This window comes from Lethenteron reissneri, chromosome 40 (assembly GCF_015708825.2).
Source record: "Lethenteron reissneri isolate LAM-NWPU_2019-01 chromosome 40, ASM1570882v1, whole genome shotgun sequence".
In the NCBI taxonomy this organism is placed as follows: domain Eukaryota; kingdom Metazoa; phylum Chordata; class Hyperoartia; order Petromyzontiformes; family Petromyzontidae; genus Lethenteron; species Lethenteron reissneri.
Genome location: NC_083818.1, coordinates 1,557,652 through 1,578,872, shown reverse-complemented (window position 1 = coordinate 1,578,872; position 21,221 = coordinate 1,557,652). Strand labels below are relative to the sequence as shown.

Here is a 21,221-nt window from a genome sequence, read left to right as displayed (position 1 = left end):
CCGCGTGTGTACAGGGTGGGGAAAGGGGATGGGGAGAAAGAGAGAGAGGAGCGGGAGACAGAGCGGCAGAAATTACGGGAGCGTGGGAGCGCTTGTTTTTACTGCTGGTAACCCCTGGGGGAATATGCTGATTGAAGCCGGTAATCTTTGTTTTACAGGTGGGAAAGGAGAAGAGATAATGGGAGATAGTGGGAGAGGAGGAGGAGGGGGGGAGGAAAGAGTGGGTTAGGAGACGTGATAGTGGGAGAGAGAGAGACAGAGGGAGGCAGGCACAAGCAGAGTGGGAGGTGAAGTGGGAGAGAGTCTGAGAAAGTGGAGCTGTAGGAGCGGCAGTGGGAGAGATCGCGAGAGATGTGCAGAGAGCGGGAGGCAGCAGGAGAGCCTCTATCCCCCCGCATTGGCCACGATCAATCCAGAATCTGTGTTGATGCTACAGGAGGATTCCGATGAGCTATGCGACTCTTTTTCACAGATGTCCAGTAGGGCCACGGGGTAAGAACGTTACAAAAACAAACACGAAAGTGGTGCAAAGTACAAGAAAGGTAAACACATCACCCAAACACAAACAAATTCAACGAAACCATCCCCATCCTACCAGGCAAAGCCCACCAAGGTATTAATTTATTATTCTGAAGCGACCTGGCCACCACAAAGAAATGATAGCTCAACAAAGTGGCCCATCATTTGGACATTTATAGCAGCAAAAGAATCGAAATTATCTCAATGCATGCTGGGATCAAGGCCTCCCCCCCATAGGTTTTTTCAGCGCGATTCTGTCCTGTGCCGTTTGTTTTGATCTGGCTGGAGGGAGACAGCCTCTCCCTTGACCCTACAGGGGAGTGGGAACCCCTCCCTCAGGGCGCTCTGACCCCATAGCCTCTCACTAGACCCTATAGGGGAGTGGGGACCCTAACCTAGGGGTGCCCTGACCCCATAGCCTCTCACTAGATCCTACAGGGGAGTGGGGACCCCTCCCTCAGGGCACTCCGACCCCATACCCTCGGACAGCCGGGACCTCCCCAGGAAGCAACAGCTCCCACGGCGTGGCACGCCGGGGCACGCCGGGTAATGAGCGGGCGGCCACCGGAGGCAGGCGTCCCCTGTCGGGGGTCGCCGTAGCACGGGCCGACCGGCTTAACGAGACGTGTCCTCCACGTGCGCCGACAGTGAGACGGGGGTCGCCAAACCGGTGGCCTGGTGTCTCTGCGACCCGGTGAACAGGTGACTCTGTGGCCCGGTGACTCTGTGATCCGGTGACTTGGTGACCGGTGAGTCTGTGACCCAGTGACTCTGTGACTCTGTGATCCGGTGACTCTGTGACCTGGTGACTGAGATCCGGTGACTGAGACCGGTGACTCTGTGGCCCGGTGTCTCTGTGATCCGGTGACTCAGTGACTCTGTGATCTGGTGACTCTGTGACCCGGTGACTCTGAGACCCGGTGACTCAGACCCGGTGACTCAGACCCGGTGACTCAGACCCGGTGACTCTGTGATCCGGTGACTCAGTGACTCTGTGATCCGGTGACTCTGTGACCCGGTGACTCTGTGACCCGGTGACTCTGTGATCCGGTGACTCTGTGATCCGTTGACTCTGTGATCCGGTGACCCGGTGACTCTGACCCGGTGACTCTGTGATCCGGTGACCCGGTGTCTCTGTGATCCGGTGACTCTGTGATCTGGTGACTCGGTGACCCGGTGACCCGGTGACTCTGTGACCCGGTGACTCTGTGACCCGGTGACTCTGTGACCCGGTGACTCTGTGACCCGGTGACTCTGTGACCCGGTGACTCTGTGACCCGGTGACTCTGTGACCCGGTGACTCTGTGACCCGGTGACCCTGTGACCCTGTGACCCTGTGACCCGGTTACTCTGTGACCCGGTTACTCTGTGACCCGGTGACTCTGTGAACCGGTGACTCTGTGATCCGGTGACTCTGTGATCCGGTGACTCTGTGATCCGGTGACTCTGTGGCCCGGTGACTCTGTGGCCCGGTAACTCTGTGGCCCGGTGACTCTGTGGCCCGGTGACTCTGTGGCCCGGTGACTCTGTGGCCCGGTGACTCTGTGGCCCGGTGACTCTGTGGCCCGGTGACTCTGTGGCCCGGTGACTCTGTGATCCGGTGACTCTGTGATCCGGTGACTCTGTGATCCGGTGACTCTGTGGCCCGGTGACTCTGTGGCCCGGTGACTCTGTGGCCCGGTGACTCTGTGGCCCGGTGACTCTGTGGCCCGGTGACTCTGTGGCCCGGTGACTCTGTGGCCCGGTGACTCTGTGGCCCGGTGACTCTGTGGCCCGGTGACTCTGTGGCCCGGTGACTCTGTGGCCCGGTGACTCTGTGACCCGGTGACCCGGTGACTCGGTGACTCGGTAACTCTGTGACCCGGTGACCCGGTGACTCTGTGATCCGGTGACTCTGTGACCCGGTGACTCTGTGACCCGGTGACTCTGTGACCCGGTGACTCTGTGACTCTGTGACCCGGTGACTGTGATCCGGTGACTCTGTGGCCCGGTGACTCTGTGGCCCGGTGACTCTGTGACCCGGTGACTCTGTGACCCGGTGACTCTGTGACCCGGTGACTCTGTGATCCGGTGACTCTGTGATCCGGTGACTCTGTGATCCGGTGACTCTGTGGCCCGGTGACTCTGTGACCCGGTGACTCTGTGACCCGGTGACTCTGTGACCCGGTGACTCTGTGGCCGGGTGCGGACCACCTGGTGCGTACCCGGTTGAATCGCTTGGCCTGGAAGGTGTGCCCGTTCACAAGGTAGAGCTTCCTCCAGCGCCGGGCCCCACGCCGGTAGATTGACTCTGCCGGGCGGGGAGAGCGGGAGGGAGAGCGGGGGGGAGAGTGGGAGAAAAAGAATGGGAGGGAGAGCGGGGGGGAGAGACGAGTGAGGAATAAAAAGAGGGAGAGAGGGAGAGACAGAGAGAGGGGAAGACTTTTAATAAAAACGTGGCGATCATTCATCACGGCCGACTCGGCAAATCGCAAACAAGATGAAGAATGAGACGAGAATGAGAGGAGACAACCGGACAGACACGAATGAGGGGGATGAATGAAACAGAGGCACTGAATGAGATGGAGAGACACGAGACCAGAAGCATCATCGCGACAGGAGACAAACACGAGACAGACGGCAAGGAATGAGATACGGATACGCAGACAGATACTAAAGATAGAGAGACGAGGCAGTGAAAAATTCAGGAGATAGACATGTGAATGAGACACAGAAGACATCAATGAGACGTGAGGGACACATGACAAGAGACAGAACGGACACTGGGGTCACAACAGACACACAGATGACTTCTGGAAGAGACGCACAGACCGGCAAGTGGACTGACAGGACGAACAAAGTAACGCGATGCAGACACAAGACAGACAAAGATTCCCCGTATAGCCTTTAGCGGACTGTCTGGGCAAGTGCTGTTAGCGATTAAGATATACGAAGGCCGGCACGGCACACGAAGGGGCGGTGTGACAAACGCAAAGCCCGGCCACCTTTGTCTCCCCAGTGCTGATGTTCAGATATCCGCCACTGTTGTTGGCCGGGAGCGGGGAATTGAACTCTGGTCGCCGGGTTCGTAGCGCAGTTCGCTAACCGCTTACACGACCCGCTCCCTAACATGCTAATGTACACACACACACATGTGCTCATGCGCGCGCACACACACACACGTGCTCACGCGCGCACGCACACACACGTGCTCACGCGCGCACGCACACACACGTGCTCTCGCGCGCACGCACACACACGTGCTCTCGCGCGCACGCACACACACGTGCTCACACGCGCGCACACACACACACGTGCTCACGTGCGCGCGCACACACACACGCTCACGCGCGCGCGCACACACACGTGCTCACACGCACACACGCGTGCGCACGCGCACACACACACACGCGTGCTCACGCGCGCACACACACGTGCTCACACACGTGCTCACACACACACGTACTCACGCGCGCACACACACACACACACGTGCTCACGCGCGCGCGCACACACACGTGCTCACGCGCGCACACACACACGCGTGCTCACACATGTGCTCACACACGTGCTCATGCCCTCTGACGATGAATGCAATTGACACAACAGCAACGCACGCACGCACTGTGAAGGTCATTTTGCCAGCGGGCGATCGGATAATCAAAGCCGTGATAGGAAAACGATGAGGCAAAGGTGCCCCCCCACCACCCCGTGGCTCTCAGGCGGTTCGCAATGGCCATGTCAGACACGCGCGACCAGCAACCGCTGAAAACCTGAGTTGAAATCCCCCCCCCCCCCCATTCCACAAAGATTTTTTTGATTTAAAGCTTTCGTGACAGCAGGGATTCATATTCTTGGTTCTACGTGACTTTACCGAAAGAACCAAGAATATAAAGACAAAAATCCTCACATAGTCTGAACAAACTGTTCGGGCAAGTGCTGTTAGCAAGTAGCAGCTATAAAGGCCGAGGGGGGTGGGGGGGGGTGGTCAACACCACGCCCGGCAGCCTTCGTTTGTGTTTACACATCGCACCAGGTACTCATTTGAGGCTGTGTCAGTGCTGTTGGCCGCGAGTGGGAATCGAACTCAGGTCACCAGGTTCGTAGCGCGACGCGCTAACCGCTACACGACCCGCTCCCCAACCACACACACAGTACACGTGTATACACACATTGAGCCACTCGCACAAAGACACACGCACACACGCTGGCTACTGAGATAAAATTCGCAAATTGATTGCACCAACCCTGACACTAACGCTAGCTCCCATCACTCCTGCTAGCCCCACCGCTCACGCTAGCCCCCACCGCTCGCGCTAGCCCCACCGCTCGCGCTAGCCCCACCGCTCGCGCTAGCCCCACCGCTCGCGCTAGCCCCCACCTGCTCGCGCTAGCCCCACCGCTCGCGCTAGCCCCACCGCTCGCGCTAGCCCCACCGCTCGCGCTAGCCCCACCGCTCGCGCTAGCCCCACCGCTCACGCTCGCCCCACCGCTCACGCTAGCCCCACCACTCACGCTCGCCCCACCACTCACGCTAGCCCCACCACTCACGCTAGCCCCACCACTCACGCTCGCCCCACCACTCACGCTCGCCCCACCGCTCACGCTCGCCCCACCGCTCACGCTCGCCCCACCGCTCACGCTCGCCCCACCGCTCACGCTCGCCCCACCGCTCACGCTCGCCCCACCGCTCACGCTCGCCCCACCACTCACGCTAGCCCCATCACTCACGCTCGCCCCACCACTCACGCTAGCCCCACCACTCACCATCGCCCCACCACTCACGCTCGCCCCACCACTCACGCTCGCCCCACCACTCACGCTCGCCCCACCACTCACGCTAGCCCCATCACTCACGCTCGCCCCACCACTCACGCTAGCCCCACCACTCACGCTCGCCCCACCACTCACGCTAGCCCCACCACTCACGCTCGCCCCACCACTCACGCTAGCCCCATCACTCACGCTAGCCCCACCACTCACGCTAGCCCCACCACTCACGCTAGCCCCACCACTCACGCTAGCCCCACCACTCACGCTAGCCCCATCACTCACGCTAGCCCCATCACTCACGCTAGCCCCATCACTCCGCAGTGATTAACGCTGCATCCAGTGGCTTTGCGTGGTTGGCATGCGGCCGGGGGGCGGTGGGGGGGGGGATAAATCAAATCGCCCCCCCCACCTCGTCGCCGGCTCCTGGGCACACCCCGTACCCCCCACGTCTCTTGGGCGTCGGTGCAACTGCACCGCCTACGCACTCGGCAGTAACGGCAACTGGCTCCTGCGATGTCTGCGACTGGATTGGGCAGCGCTCGCCAGGGGAGAGCGGGAAGGAGGGGGGGGGGAAAGAGTTCCAAATTGAAACGTCCACGGCTCTTGACAAGGCGCTGCCGCGGCCGCTGCCACTACCGACACAATCAGGAACAATAATTGGCAGCAAACAAAAAAACAATCTCTGCGCGAGAGTGTGGGGGGGGGGGGGATGTGTGAGTGTGTAAGTGGACGTCCACTCGGCCTCAAATGAGTGCTAGTGTGAGCGTGTGTGCGGTGAGTGCAGCGGTGGTGCAGCGGTCAGCGCGCTGCGCTACAAATCTGGCAACTAAAGTTCGATTCCCGCTCACGGCCACCAATACCGGTGACGATTATCTCAAGCGGTCCAGGGCCTCCGCTACATTGACCGTTTTAATGAGTAGCCGGTGCGGTGCGGTGCGGTGCGCAATCGACGCAACGAAGGAGACAAAGACGGCCGGGCGGCGTGGTGCTGACCACCACCACCACCACCACCCTCGCGTGTGCCACAGTGCCGGCCTTCATCGGTGCCGCCACTCGCTAACAGAGCTTGCCCCAACAGCGCTTGCTCCAACAGTCTGTGGGGCTACAGGAGGGATCTTGGTTCGTCTCGGTGGTACGGTCTCGTTTGTCTTGTTCGTATCACTGCTACTATCTCGTTGGTAGTCTCGTTAGTACCGTCCATGTCATTAGCACCGTCTCACTTGTTCTGTGTCACCCCGACTGCTGTGTGTCTGGGACGTTTTTCTGTGGTTGTCTTGTTCTGCAGTGCGTGTGACATTCGGTGAAATTGAGTGTGAGTAAGTGTTAGTTTTCGATTTAAAGCTTTCGTGACTGCAGGGATTCATCTTCTTGGTTCTTTCCGTAAAGTCACGTAGAAGGGAAGTAATAAAATAATAAAAATAAAACATAATAAAACAATTCTCACGACGTTTCGGCCACAACGCAAGCAGCCGTCCTCAGGTGAAAACCAAGTCCGTCGAGGCGACAGAGTCTGAATGAAAGTGTTAGTGTTAGTGAATGCGAAGAAGTGTTAGTGAGTGCGAGTGAGTGCGAGTGAGTGTTAGTGAGTGTTAGTGAGTGCGAGTGAGTGCGAGTGAGTGTTAGTGAGTGCTAGTGAGTGTTAGTGAGTTTGAATGAGTGTTAGTGAGTGTTAGTGAGTGTTAGTGAGTGCGAGTGAGTGCGAGTGAGTGTTAGTGAGTGTTAGTGAGTGCGAGTGAGTGTTAGTGAGTGCGAGTGAGTGTTAGTGAGTGTTAGTGAGTGCGAGTGAGTGTTAGTGAGTGCGAGTGAGTGTTAGTGAGTGTTAGTGAGTGCGAGTGAGTGTTAGTGAGTGTTAGTGAGTTTGAATGAGTGTGAGTGAGTGCTAGTGAGTATTAGTGAGTGTGAGTGAGTGCTAGTGAGTATTAGTGAGTGCGAGTGAGTGTTAGTGAGTGTTAGTGTGGGTGCAAGATTGAGAGTGGAGTTAGCGTGCCCCCCCTCTGTTCAGCAGTGTGTGTGTGTGATTTGTGTGTATGAGAGAGTGTGAGTGCGTGAAGTATGTACCGTCCTCTGTTCTGCTGTTTGTGTGTGTGAGTTGTGTGTATCAGAGGGAGAGTGTGAGTGTGTGCAGTAAGTGTGTATCCCCTGTCCTGCAGTGTTTGAGTTGTGTGTGTGTGAGTGCGAGTGAGTTAGAGTGAGTGTGTGAGGTTTGAATGTTCTCCCCCTGTTCTGCATAGATTTCCTCCAAATTCTCAACTAAACTATTTTGCATTTTACCAAATAAGGCCCTGCTGAACTATATACTGTATAGCTCTTTTACAGAAGTGACCTGGCCACAAATGATAGCTAAACAAAGTAGCTTATCATCAGCATGTGGATATGTACAGCAGCCCAATACTCTCAACGCATGGTGATGTCGATTCTAAATGTGATGGGAGGAAACGGAGGACCCGGAGAAATATCCACGTGATCGCAGGGAAACGAGAGAGACACCACAAACTCAAAATATAGAGCACGCGTCGGGGTCGGGATCGAACTCACAACCTCCTGTATTCCACGCAAGGTAGTCGACATCTCCTAGCCACCGTGGTGGTGCTCCCCGGTTTCCTCACTCAGCTAAAGACGCACGGACAATGTAACCGATATAATGGGACCTTTTTTTGGCAGTATCAAAGCACCAAAAATAAGCATAGGTTTTAACCTTTCTAGCAATAAAGATGTTCAAACACCAATGAGATATCTTTTGCAAGGCATCAAGTCTGTATCAACCACACACAGTACTGGTTGTGAACATGCAAACAAAACAGGCTCCGATAATATCTGCACTGTCTTTGAAACTGATCACCCGACACCAGACACAGACTTCTCCTCTGTGGCCTAGTCTCACCAGCGGTGTCAGACCAGAGAACGCCAAAAGGCAAACGGCACAAACACAATGCAAGTGTCAGATCACTTACAGCTCGGAGTGAGCAGCATCATCATGGGGACCTTTTTGGCGGTATAAAATTATAAACAAAAATAAAAGGTTTTACCCTTTCTGCCAATAAAGCGGGAGGTGTTAAGATGTTCAAACACCAAATAGAAACCTTCTGCACGAGGCATCACGTACTGCGTTAACCACACGTGCCTGTGGTGAACACGCAAAGAAACATTCTCTGATCAAATCTGGCATTGTCTTTGAAACTGATTGGCCTACACCAGAGACAGCAGCCTTCTTCATGGCCTAGTCTCAGCAGTGTGAGACCAGAGAACAACGCCAAAAAGCGAACAGCACAAAGACAACGCCACACGTAACAGAGCATTTACAGCTCGGGGTGAGCAGCTCTATCGTGGGAGCTTTTTGCCAGAATCAAAGTATGAAAAAATAACAATAATTTTAACCCTTTCTGGCAATAAACATGAGTTGTGTCAAAATGTTCAAACACAAAATAGAAACCTTTAGCAAGGACTCAAGTACTGCAATAACCACACAGAGTACCTGCGGTGAACACGCAAACAAACATTGCTCAGATAATATTACGTAACCCTGTATCGTGCAACAAAAAACACCATCCCAATGCAGAAAAGCCACACCACAAATCGACTCATCTGGGATCGCACAGCATCAACAACACCCCCCCTCACCCACCCAATCCTTCCACCCCTCCTCCTCCTATACCAGGGGTCGGCAACCAAAATAACAAGAAGAACCATTTCTTTCCAATTCGGTACAAAATTCAGTATTTCAAGAGCCGCAATGCATCTGAGTACATACTGTACATACGTACATATCGTCAAGAAGCAACCCGTAAAGAGCCGCATGCGGCTCCGGAGCCGTAGGTTGCCGACCCCTGTCCTATACCGTGAAAAAAGAGCTGATCAGGGCCCTCCTGAAAAGGAGTCTCGATGAACGAACGCAACCGGCGATGATGGCGCCATGGGCTGCTGATAGCACCTCTCAACCAGCCTGCCCCGGTGCCAGCTGCTGCTGCTGTTGTTGTTTTTTAATCTAAGCCACAATGGGGGTGGGGGGGAGTTGCCAGCAACTCCCAACTACTTGCTGCGAACTTGGGGAAGTCGAACTCCCCCAAAGTCGCCTTTTAATGAATGAAGGCGAGTGGGCGGGCGGCCCTCATTCTCTCTCTCTCCCCCCCCACTCTATACTGCCCTCCACGCACTCTCACCCTGACCTCAAAAGACAAAGCCCCCCCTCGGGGGTCAACACCACGCCCGGCAGCCTTTGTCTCTCCCCAGTGGCGATGTTTGTACATCACACCAGGTACTCATTTGAAGCTGCGTCGAGCTCGGGGAGGCCCACGACCTGTTCAGATAATCGTCACAGGTGTTGGTCGTGAGAGGGAATCGAACTCGGGAGGCCAGGTTCGTAACGCAGCGCGCCAACCGCTACACTACCACTCCCCCATCTGACCTCTCCCATCCATACACACACAGGCAGTGACACCCACACAGTAGTGACACCCACACAGCACTGACACCCACACACAGCACTGACACCCACACACAGCACTGACACGCACACAGCGGTGACACCCACACACGGCACTGACAGCCATACTCAGCACTGACACCCACACACAGCACTGACACCCACACAGCAGTGACACAAACACACAAAATCACTCGCAACAAAACCCATCAACCAATGAAATCTACTCAGGCTGTCACCAGCTCCACCACTGACACCACCAAAGAACCACCACGACCACCATCACCCCCCAATGACAAAATATGCCAATATCACCACCAATGTCACAACTACAATTAGCATTAATGACAACATCTGCACCACCACGACCAACACCACATCACCACCACAACACACAGCACCATCACTGACAACGGCCACCAGTAGTACCATCACCACAATAGCCAACACCACCACCTACAACTCCACCCGCAGTACCATCACCACAATAGCAAACACCACCACCTACAACTCCACCAGCAGTACCATCACCACAATAGCCAACACCACCACCTACACCACTACCAGCAGTAACTTCACAACAATAGCCAACACCACCACCTACAACTCCACCAGCAGTACCATCACCACAATAGCCAACACCACCTACACCACTACCAGCAGTACCATCACCACAATAGCCAACACCACCACCTACAACTCTACCAGCAGTACCATCACCACAATAGCCACCACCACCTACACCACTACCAGCAGTACCATCACCACAATAGCCACCACCACCACCTACACCACTACCAGCAGTACCATCACCACAACAACCAACACCACCACCTACAACTCTACCAGCAGTACCATCACCACAATAGCCAACACCACCACCTACACCACTACCAGCAGTACCATCACCACAATAGCCACCACCACCTACACCACTACCAGCAGTACCATCACCACAATAGCCACCACCACCACCTACACCACTACCAGCAGTACCATCACCACAACAACCAACACCACCACCTACAACTCTACCAGGAGTACCATCACCACAATAGCCAACACCACCACCTACACCACTACCAGCAGTACCATCACCACAATAGCCAACACCACCACCTACAACTCCACCAGCAGTACCATCACCACAATAGCCACCACCACCACCTACAACTCTACCAGCAGTACCATCACCACAACAGCCAACACCACCTACAACTCCACCAGCAGTACCATCACCACAATAGCCAACACCACCACCTACAACTCTACCAGCAGTACCATCACCACAACAGCCAACACCACCTACAACTCCACCAGCAGTACCATCACCACAATAGCCAACACCACCACCTACAACTCCACCAGCAGTACCATCACCACAATAGCCAACACCACCACCTACACCCCTACCAGCAGTATCATCACCACAATACCCAACACCACCACCTACAACTCCACCAGCAGTACCATCACCACAATAGCCAACACCACCACCTACAGCTGTACCAGCAGTACCATCACCACAATAGCAAACACCACCACCTACAACTCTACCAGCAGTACCATCACCACAATAGCCAACACCACCACCTACAACTCCACCAGCAGCACCATCACCACAATAGCCAACACCACCACCTACAACTCCACCAGCAGTACCATCACCACAATAGCCAACACCACCACCTACAACTCCACCAGCAGTACCATCACCACAATAGCCAACACCACCACCTACAACTCCACCAACAGTACCATCACCACAATAGCCAACACCACCACCTACAACTCCACCAGTAGTACCATCACCACAATAGCCAACACCACCACCTACAACTGCACCAGCAGTACCATCACCACAATAGCCAACACCACCACCTACAACTCCACCAGTAGTACCATCACCACAATAGCCAACACCACCACCTACAACTCTACCAGCAGCACCATCACCACAATAGCCAACACCACCACCTACAACTCCACCAGCAGTACCATCACCACAATAGCCAACACCACCTACACCACTACCAGCAGTACCATCACCACAATAGCCAACACCACCACCTACACCACTACCAGCAGTACCATCACCACAATAGCCAACACCACCACCTACAACTCTACCAGGAGTACCATCACCACAATAGCCAACACCACCACCTACAACTGCACCAGCAGTACCATCACCACAATAGCCAACACCACCTACACCACTACCAGTAGTACCATCACCACAATAGCCAACACCACCACCTACACCACTACCAGCAGTACCATCACCACAACAGCCAACACCACCTACACCACTATCAGCAGTACCATCACCACAACAGCCAACACCACCACCTACAACTCCACCAGCAGTACCATCACCACAATAGCCAACACCACCACCTACACCACTACCAGCAGTACCATCACCACAATAGCCAACACCACCACCTACAACTCTACCAGGAGTACCATCACCACAATAGCCAACACCACCACCTACAACTGCACCAGCAGTACCATCACCACAATAGCCAACACCACCACCTACAACTCCACCAGCAATACCATCACCACAATAGCCACCACCACCACCTACAGCTGTACCAGCAGTACCATCACCACAATAACCACCACCTACAACTCTACCAGCAGCACCATCACCACAATAGCCAACACCACCACCTACAACTCCACCAGCAGTACCATCACCACAATAGCCAACACCACCACCTACAACTCCACCAGCAATACCATCACCACAATAGCCACCACCACCACCTACAGCTGTACCAGCAGTACCATCACCACAATAACCACCACCTACAACTCTACCAGCAGCACCATCACCACAATAGCCAACACCACCACCTACAACTCCACCAGCAGTACCATCACCACAATAGCCAACACCACCACCTACAACTCCACCAGCAGCACCATCACCACAATAGCCAACACCACCACCTACAACTCCACCAGCAGCACCATCACCACAATAGCCAACACCACCACCTACAACTACACCAGCAGCACCATCACCACAATAGCCAACACCACCACCTACACCACTACCAGCAGTACCATCACCACAATAGCCAACACCACCACCTACAACTGCACCAGCAGTACCATCACCACAATAGCCAACACCACCACCTACAACTCTACCAGCAGTACCATCACCACAACAGCCAACACCACCTACACCCCTACCAGCAGTACCATCACCACAACAGCCAACACCACCACCTACAACTCCACCAGCAGTACCATCACCACAATAGCCAACACCACCACCTACAACTCCACCAGCAATACCATCACCACAATAGCCACCACCACCACCTACAGCTGTACCAGCAGTACCATCACCACAATAACCACCACCTACAACTCTACCAGCAGCACCATCACCACAATAGCCAACACCACCACCTACAACTCCACCAGCAGTACCATCACCACAATAGCCAACACCACCACCTACAACTCCACCAGCAGCACCATCACCACAATAGCCAACACCACCACCTACACCACTACCAGCAGTACCATCACCACAATAGCCAACACCACCACCTACAACTCTACCAGCAGCACCATCACCACAATAGCCAACACCACCACCTACAACTGCACCAGCAGTACCATCACCACAATAGCCACCACCACCACCACTACCAGCAGTACCATCACCACAATAGCCACCACCACCACCTACACCACTACCAGCAGCACCATCACCACAATAGCCAACACCACCACCTACACCACTACCAGCAGTACCATCACCACAATAGCCAACACCACCACCTACAACTCCACCAGCAGTACCATCACCACAATAGCCAACACCACCACCTATAACTCTACCAGCAGTACCATCACCACAATAGCTAACACCACCACCTATAACTCTACCAGCAGCACCATCACCACAATAGCCAACACCACCACCTACACCACTACCAGCAGTACCATCACCACAATAGCCAACACCACCACCTACAACTCCACCAGCAGTACCATCACCACAATAGCCAACACCACCACCTATAACTCTACCAGCAGCACCATCACCACAATAGCTAACACCACCACCTACACCACTAACAGCAGTACCATCACCACAATAGCCACCACCACCACCTACACCCCTACCAGCAGTACCATCACCACAACAACCAACACCACCACCTACAACTCCACCAGCAGTACCATCACCACAATAGCCAACACCACCACCACCTAAAACTCCACCAGCAGTACCATCACCACAATAACCAACACCACCACCTACAACTCCACCAGCAGTACCATCACCACAATAGCCAACACCACCACCACCACCACCACCTACACCCCTACCAGCAGTACCATCACCACAATAGCCAACACCACCACCTACAACTCTACCAGGAGTACCATCACCACAATAGCCAACACCACCACCTACAACTCTACCAGGAGTACCATCACCACAATAGCCAACACCACCACCTACAACTGCACCAGCAGTACCATCACCACAATAGCCAACACCACCACCTACAACTCCACCAGCAATACCATCACCACAATAGCCACCACCACCACCTACAGCTGTACCAGCAGTACCATCACCACAATAACCACCACCTACAACTCTACCAGCAGCACCATCACCACAATAGCCAACACCACCACCTACAACTCCACCAGCAGTACCATCACCACAATAGCCAACACCACCACCTACAACTCCACCAGCAATACCATCACCACAATAGCCACCACCACCACCTACAGCTGTACCAGCAGTACCATCACCACAATAACCACCACCTACAACTCTACCAGCAGCACCATCACCACAATAGCCAACACCACCACCTACAACTCCACCAGCAGTACCATCACCACAATAGCCAACACCACCACCTACAACTCCACCAGCAGCACCATCACCACAATAGCCAACACCACCACCTACACCACTACCAGCAGTACCATCACCACAATAGCCAACACCACCACCTACAACTGCACCAGCAGTACCATCACCACAATAGCCAACACCACCACCTACAACTCCACCAGCAGCACCATCACCACAATAGCCAACACCACCACCTACAACTCTACCAGCAGTACCATCACCACAATAGCCAACACCACCACCTACAACTGCACCAGCAGTACCATCACCACAATAGCCAACACCACCACCTACAACTCTACCAGCAGTACCATCACCACAACAGCCAACACCACCTACACCCCTACCAGCAGTACCATCACCACAACAGCCAACACCACCACCTACAACTCCACCAGCAGTACCATCACCACAATAGCCAACACCACCACCTACAACTCCACCAGCAATACCATCACCACAATAGCCACCACCACCACCTACAGCTGTACCAGCAGTACCATCACCACAATAACCACCACCTACAACTCTACCAGCAGCACCATCACCACAATAGCCAACACCACCACCTACAACTCCACCAGCAGTACCATCACCACAATAGCCAACACCACCACCTACAACTCCACCAGCAGCACCATCACCACAATAGCCAACACCACCACCTACACCACTACCAGCAGTACCATCACCACAATAGCCAACACCACCACCTACAACTGCACCAGCAGTACCATCACCACAATAGCCAACACCACCACCTACACCACTACCAGCAGCACCATCACCACAATAGCCAACACCACCACCTACAACTGCACCAGCAGTACCATCACCACAATAGCCACCACCACCACCACTACCAGCAGTACCATCACCACAATAGCCACCACCACCACCTACACCACTACCAGCAGCACCATCACCACAATAGCCAACACCACCACCTACACCACTACCAGCAGTACCATCACCACAATAGCCAACACCACCACCTACAACTCCACCAGCAGTACCATCACCACAATAGCCAACACCACCACCTATAACTCCACCAGCAGTACCATCACCACAATAGCCAACACCACCACCTATAACTCTACCAGCAGTACCATCACCACAATAGCCACCACCACCACCTACACCCCTACCAGCAGTACCATCACCACAACAACCAACACCACCACCTACAACTCCACCCGCAGTACCATCACCACAATAGCCAACACCACCACCACCTAAAACTCCACCAGCAGTACCATCACCACAATAACCAACACCACCACCTACAACTCCACCAGCAGTACCATCACCACAATAGCCAACACCACCACCACCACCACCTACACCCCTACCAGCAGTACCATCACCACAATAGCCAACACCACCACCACCAACAACACTACCAGCAGCAGCACCACCGCCAGCAGCGGCAGCCACTACCACCTGCAACACAACTACCAGCGGACAGCACCACCACCACAACCATCACAATAGCCAATGCCACCAGCACCTACAACATCACCACCACCCCAGCTACAACATCAACACCGCCACATCAGTACGGCCCACAACAGCAATAGCCACCACCAACAACACCGCTACCAGCGACAGCACCACCACCACCACAATCGCCACCAGCAACTACATCACCACCTACACCACCACCAGCACCTACAACACAAACACCACCACCACCCCCACCAACACCACCACCTACAACACCAACACCCACAATAGCAGCAGCAGCCGGCACGGCGAGATACGGTAAGATAAACGGTGTACGCCATGGTACACGCTCACTTACGGTAAACAGCACTTACAGTGAAGTAAATTGACGACTGCCACATCTTATAATTGTCTAAAATCGTTGAATTGTGGGGGAGAGAGGGGGGGGCAGGTTTCCGAGCAGGGAAATGGGAGGGGGGGCTAACGGAGGAGCAGGAGAGGCCTGGAATAAAATTCAGATTTTCATTTCTTCCTCCTCCTCTCCTCCTCCCGCGAATTGGGAAATCGGCGTTCCCGGCGTCGTCTCCGGCAATTTCTCTCTCCGCCGCCGCCGCCGCGTCTACCGCTGGTGGCGAGGGCTACGATGACGATGCAGGACGATTTCTGAGAGAGATTCCTCGGCCTTGCTTGCTAATGTGCTGGCTCCCTCCCTCTCCCTCTCCTCTCGCTCCCTCCGTCTCTCTCTCTCTCTCTCTACACCACCCACCTCCTCCGCCCCCAGTCTCACTCCCTCCCAGTGTGTCACTCTCCCTCTCCCGTCCTCTCTTTCTGTGCCTCTCACTCCCTGTAGTTGTCCGCGTGTCCCTCACTCCCAGTGTCTCACACTACCAGTGTCTCTCGCTCCCAGTGTCTCTCGCTCCCAGTGTCTCACACTACCAGTGTCTCTCGCTCCCAGTGTCTCACTCTCCATGTGTGTCCCTCCCTCCCAGTTTCTCTCACTCCCAGTGTCTCTCTCTCCATGTGTGTCTCTCGCTCCATGTGTGTCTCTCACTCCCAGTGTCTCACTCTCCATGTGTGTCTCACTCTCCATGTGTGTCTCTGTCTCCCAGTGTCTCTCACTCCCAGTGTTTCACTCTCCATGTTTGTCTCACTCTCCATGTGTCTCTCTCTCCCAGTTTCTCACACTATCAGTGTCTCATTCACCGTGTCTCTCTCCCAGTGTCTCTCACTCCCAGTGTCTCACTCCTCACTCCCAGTGTTTCACTCTCCATGTGTGTCTCTCTCTCCCAGTGTCTCTCACTCCCAGTGTCTCACTCTCCATGTGTGTCTCTGTCTCCCAGTGTCTCTCACTCCCAGTGTCTCACTCTCCATGTGTGTCTCACTCTCCATGTGTGTCTCTCTCCCAGTGTCTCTCACTCCCAGTGTCTCTCACTCCCAGTGTCTCACTCTCCATGTGTGTCTCTCACTTCCAGTGTCTCTCACTCCCAGTGTCTTTCACTCCCAGTGTCTCTCACTCCCAGTGTCTCACTATCCATGTGTGTTTCTCACTCCCAGTGTCTCACTCTCCATGTGTGTCTCTCACTCCCAGTGTCTCTCACTCCCAATGTCTCTGACTTCCAGTGTCTCACTCTCCATGTGTGTTTCACTCTCCATGTGTCTCACTCTCCATGTGTGTCTCACTCTCCATGTGTGTCTCTCTCTCCCAGTGTCTCTCACTCCTAGTGTCCCTCACTCCCAGTTTGTCTCACTCCCAGTTTCTCTCACTCCCCGTGTGTGTCTCTCACTCCCAGTGTCTCACACTCCCAGTGCCTCACTCTCCATGTGTCTCTCTCTCCATGTGTGTCTCACACTCCCAGTGTCTCTCACTCCATGTGTGTCTCTCACTCCCAGTGTCTCTCTCTCCCAGTGTCTCACTCTCCATGTGTGTCCCTCTCTCCCAGTCTCTCACTCCCAGTGTCTCATTCTCCATGTGTGTCCCTCTCTCCCAGTGTCTCTCACTCCCAGTGTCTCACTCTCCATGTGTGTCCCTCTCTCCCAGTGTCTCTCACTCCCAGTGTCTCTCTCTCCCAGTGTCTCACACTCCCAGTGTCTCACTCTCCATGTGTGTCCCTCTCTCCCAGTGTCTCTCACTCCCAGTGTCTCTCTCTCCCAGTGTCTCACACTCCCAGTGTCTCTCACTTTCAGTTTCTCTCACTCCCCGTGTCTCACTCTCCATGTGTGTCTCACACTCCCAGTGTCTCACTCTCCATGTGTGTCCCTCTCTCCCAGTGTCTCTCACTCCCAGTGTCTCTCTCTCCCAGTGTCTCACACTCCCAGTGTCTGACTCTCCATGTGTGTCCCTCTCCCAGTGTCTCTCACTCCCAGTGTCTCACTCTCCATGTGTGTCCCTCTCTCCCAGTGTCTCTCACTCCCAGTGTCTCTCTCTCCCAGTGTCTCACACTCCCAGTGTCTCACTCTCCATGTGTGTCCCTCTCTCCCAGTGTCTCTCACTCTCAGTGTCTCTCTCTCTTTCCATGTGTGTCGCTCTCTCCCAGTGTCTCTCACTCCCAGTGTCTCTCTCTCTCCATGTGTGTCACTCACTCCCAGTGTCTCTCACTACCAGTGTCTCTCACTCCCAGAGTCTCTCACTCCCAGTGTCTCTCACGCCCAGTGTCTCAATCTCCGTGTGTGTCTCTCTCTCCCCGTGTCTCACACTCCCAGTGTCTCACTCTCCATGTGTGTCCCTCTCTCCCAGTGTATCACACTCTTAGTGTCTCACTCTCCGTGTCTCACACTCCCAGTGTCTCTCACTCCCAGTGTCTCTCACTTCCAGTTTCTCTCACTCCCCGTGTCTCACTCTCCATGTGTGTCTCTCTCTCCCAGTGTCTCTCACTCACAGTGTCTCTCTCTCTCTCCATGTGTGTCTCTCACTCCCAGTGTCTCTAACTCCCAGTGTCTCACTCTCCATGTGTGTCCCTCTCTCCCAGTGTCTCTCACTCCCAGTGTCTCACTCTCCATGTGTGTTCCTCTCTCCCAGTGTCTCTCACTCCCAGTGTCTCTCACTCCCAGTGTCTCACTCTCCATGTGTGTCCCTCTGTCCCAGTGTCTCTCACTCCCAGTGTCTCTCTCTCCCAGTGTCTCACACTCCCAGTGTCTCACTCTCCATGTGTGTCCCTCTCTCCCAGTGTCTCTCACTCCCAGTGTCTCTCTCTCTCTCTCTCCATGTGTGTCACTCACTCCCAGTCTCTCTCACTACCAGTGTCTCTCTCTCCCAGAGTCTCTCACTCCCAGTGTCTCTCACGCCCAGTGTCTCAATCTCCGTGTGTGTCTCTCTCTCCCCGTGTCTCACACTCCCAGTGTCTCACACTCTCAGTGTCTCACTCTCCAGGTGTCCCTCTCTCCCCGTGTCTCACACTCCCAGTGTCTCACTCTCCGTGTGTCTCTCTCTCCCCGTGTCTCACACTCCCAGTGTCTCTCACTCCCAGTGTCTCTCTCTCCCAGTGTCTCACACTCCCAGTGTCTCACTCTCCATGTGTGTCCCTCTCTCCCAGTGTCTCTCACTCCCAGTGTCTCAATCTCCATGTGTGTCCCTCTCTCCCAGTGTCTCTCACTCCCAGTGTCTCACTCTCCATGTGTGTCCCTCTCTCCCAGTGTCTCACACTCCCAGTGTCTCACTCTCCATGTGTGTCCCTCTCTCCCAGTGTCTCTCACTCCCAGTGTCTCTCTCTCTCTCCATGTGTGTCTCTCACTCCCAGTGTCTCTCACTACCAGTGTCTCACTCTCCATGTGTGTCTCTCACTCCCCGTGTCTCACACTACCAGTGTCTCTCTCCCAGTGTCTCTCACTCCCAGTGTCTCTCACTCCCAGTGTCTCAATCTCCGTGTGTTTCTTTCTCTCCCCGTGTCTCACACTCCCAGTGTCTCTCTCTCTCTCTCCATGTGTGTCTCTCACTCCCAGTGTCTCTCACTACCAGTGTCTCATTCTCCAGGTGTGTCCCTCTCTCCCCGTGTCTCACACTCCCAGTGTCTCACTCTCCGTGTGTCTCTCTCTCCCCGTGTCTCACACTCCCAGTGTCTCTCACTCCTAATGTCTCTCACTCCCAGTTTCTCTCACTCCCAGTGTCTCACTCTCCATGTGTGTCCCTCTCTCCCAGTGTCTCTCACTCCCAGTGTCTCTCTCTCCCAGTGTCTCACACTCCCAGTGTCTGACTCTCCATGTGTGTCCCTCTCTCCCAGTGTCTCTCACTCCCAGTGTCTCACTCTCCATGTGTGTCCCTCTCTCCCAGTGTCTCACACTCCCAGTGTCTCACTCTCCATGTGTGTCCCTCTCTCCCAGTGTCTCTCACTCCCAGTGTCTCTCTCTCTCTCCATGTGTGTCTCTCACTCCCAGTGTCTCTCACTACCAGTGTCTCACTCTCCATGTGTGTCTCTCACTCCCCGTGCCTCACACTACCAGTGTCTCTCTCCCAGTGTCTCTCACTCCCAGTGTCTCTCACTCCCAGTGTCTCAATCTCCGTGTGTTTCTTTCTCTCCCCGTGTCTCACACTCTCAGTGTCTCATTCTCCAGGTGTGTCCCTCTCTCCCCGTGTCTCACACTCCCAGTGTCTCACTCTCCGTGTGTCTCTCTCTCCCCGTGTCTCACACTCCCAGTGTCTCTCACTCCTAATGTCTCTCACTCCCAGTTTCTCTCACTCCCAGTGTCTCACTCTCCATGTGTGTCCCTCTCTCCCAGTGTCTCTCACTCCCAGTGTCTCTCTCTCCCAGTGTCTCACACTCCCAGTGTCTGACTCTCCATGTGTGTCCCTCTCTCCCAGTGTCTCTCACTCCCAGTGTCTCACTCTCCATGTGTGTCCCTCTCTCCCAGTGTCTCACACTCCCAGTGTCTCACTCTCCATGTGTGTCCCTCTCTCCCAGTGTCTCTCACTCCCAGTGTCTCTCTCTCTCCATGTGTGTCTCTCACTCCCAGTGTCTCTCACTACCAGTGTCTCACTCTCCATGTGTGTCTCTCACTCCCCGTGTCTCACACTCCCAGTGTCTCACACTCTCAGTGTCTCATTCTCCAGGTGTGTCCCTCTCTCCCCGTGTCTCACACTCCCAGTGTCTCACTCTCCATGTGTGTCCCTCTCTCCCAGTGTCTCTCACTCCCAGTGTCTCTCTCTCCCAGTGTCTCACACTCCCAGTGTCT

The 21,221-nt window shown here is 54.6% G+C and overlaps 1 protein-coding gene across 1 annotated transcript in view; it reads right to left on the bottom strand.

The window, feature by feature from the left end:
* Positions 1 to 21,221, bottom strand: part of PRKCI (protein kinase C iota) — an 86,724-nt gene that overhangs the window by 32,426 nt on the left and 33,077 nt on the right. The window contains exon 5 of the mRNA XM_061568177.1: positions 2,724 to 2,809. Coding sequence (XP_061424161.1) covers positions 2,724 to 2,809 — 86 coding nt within the window. The remainder of the gene's footprint in view (positions 1 to 2,723; positions 2,810 to 21,221) is intronic.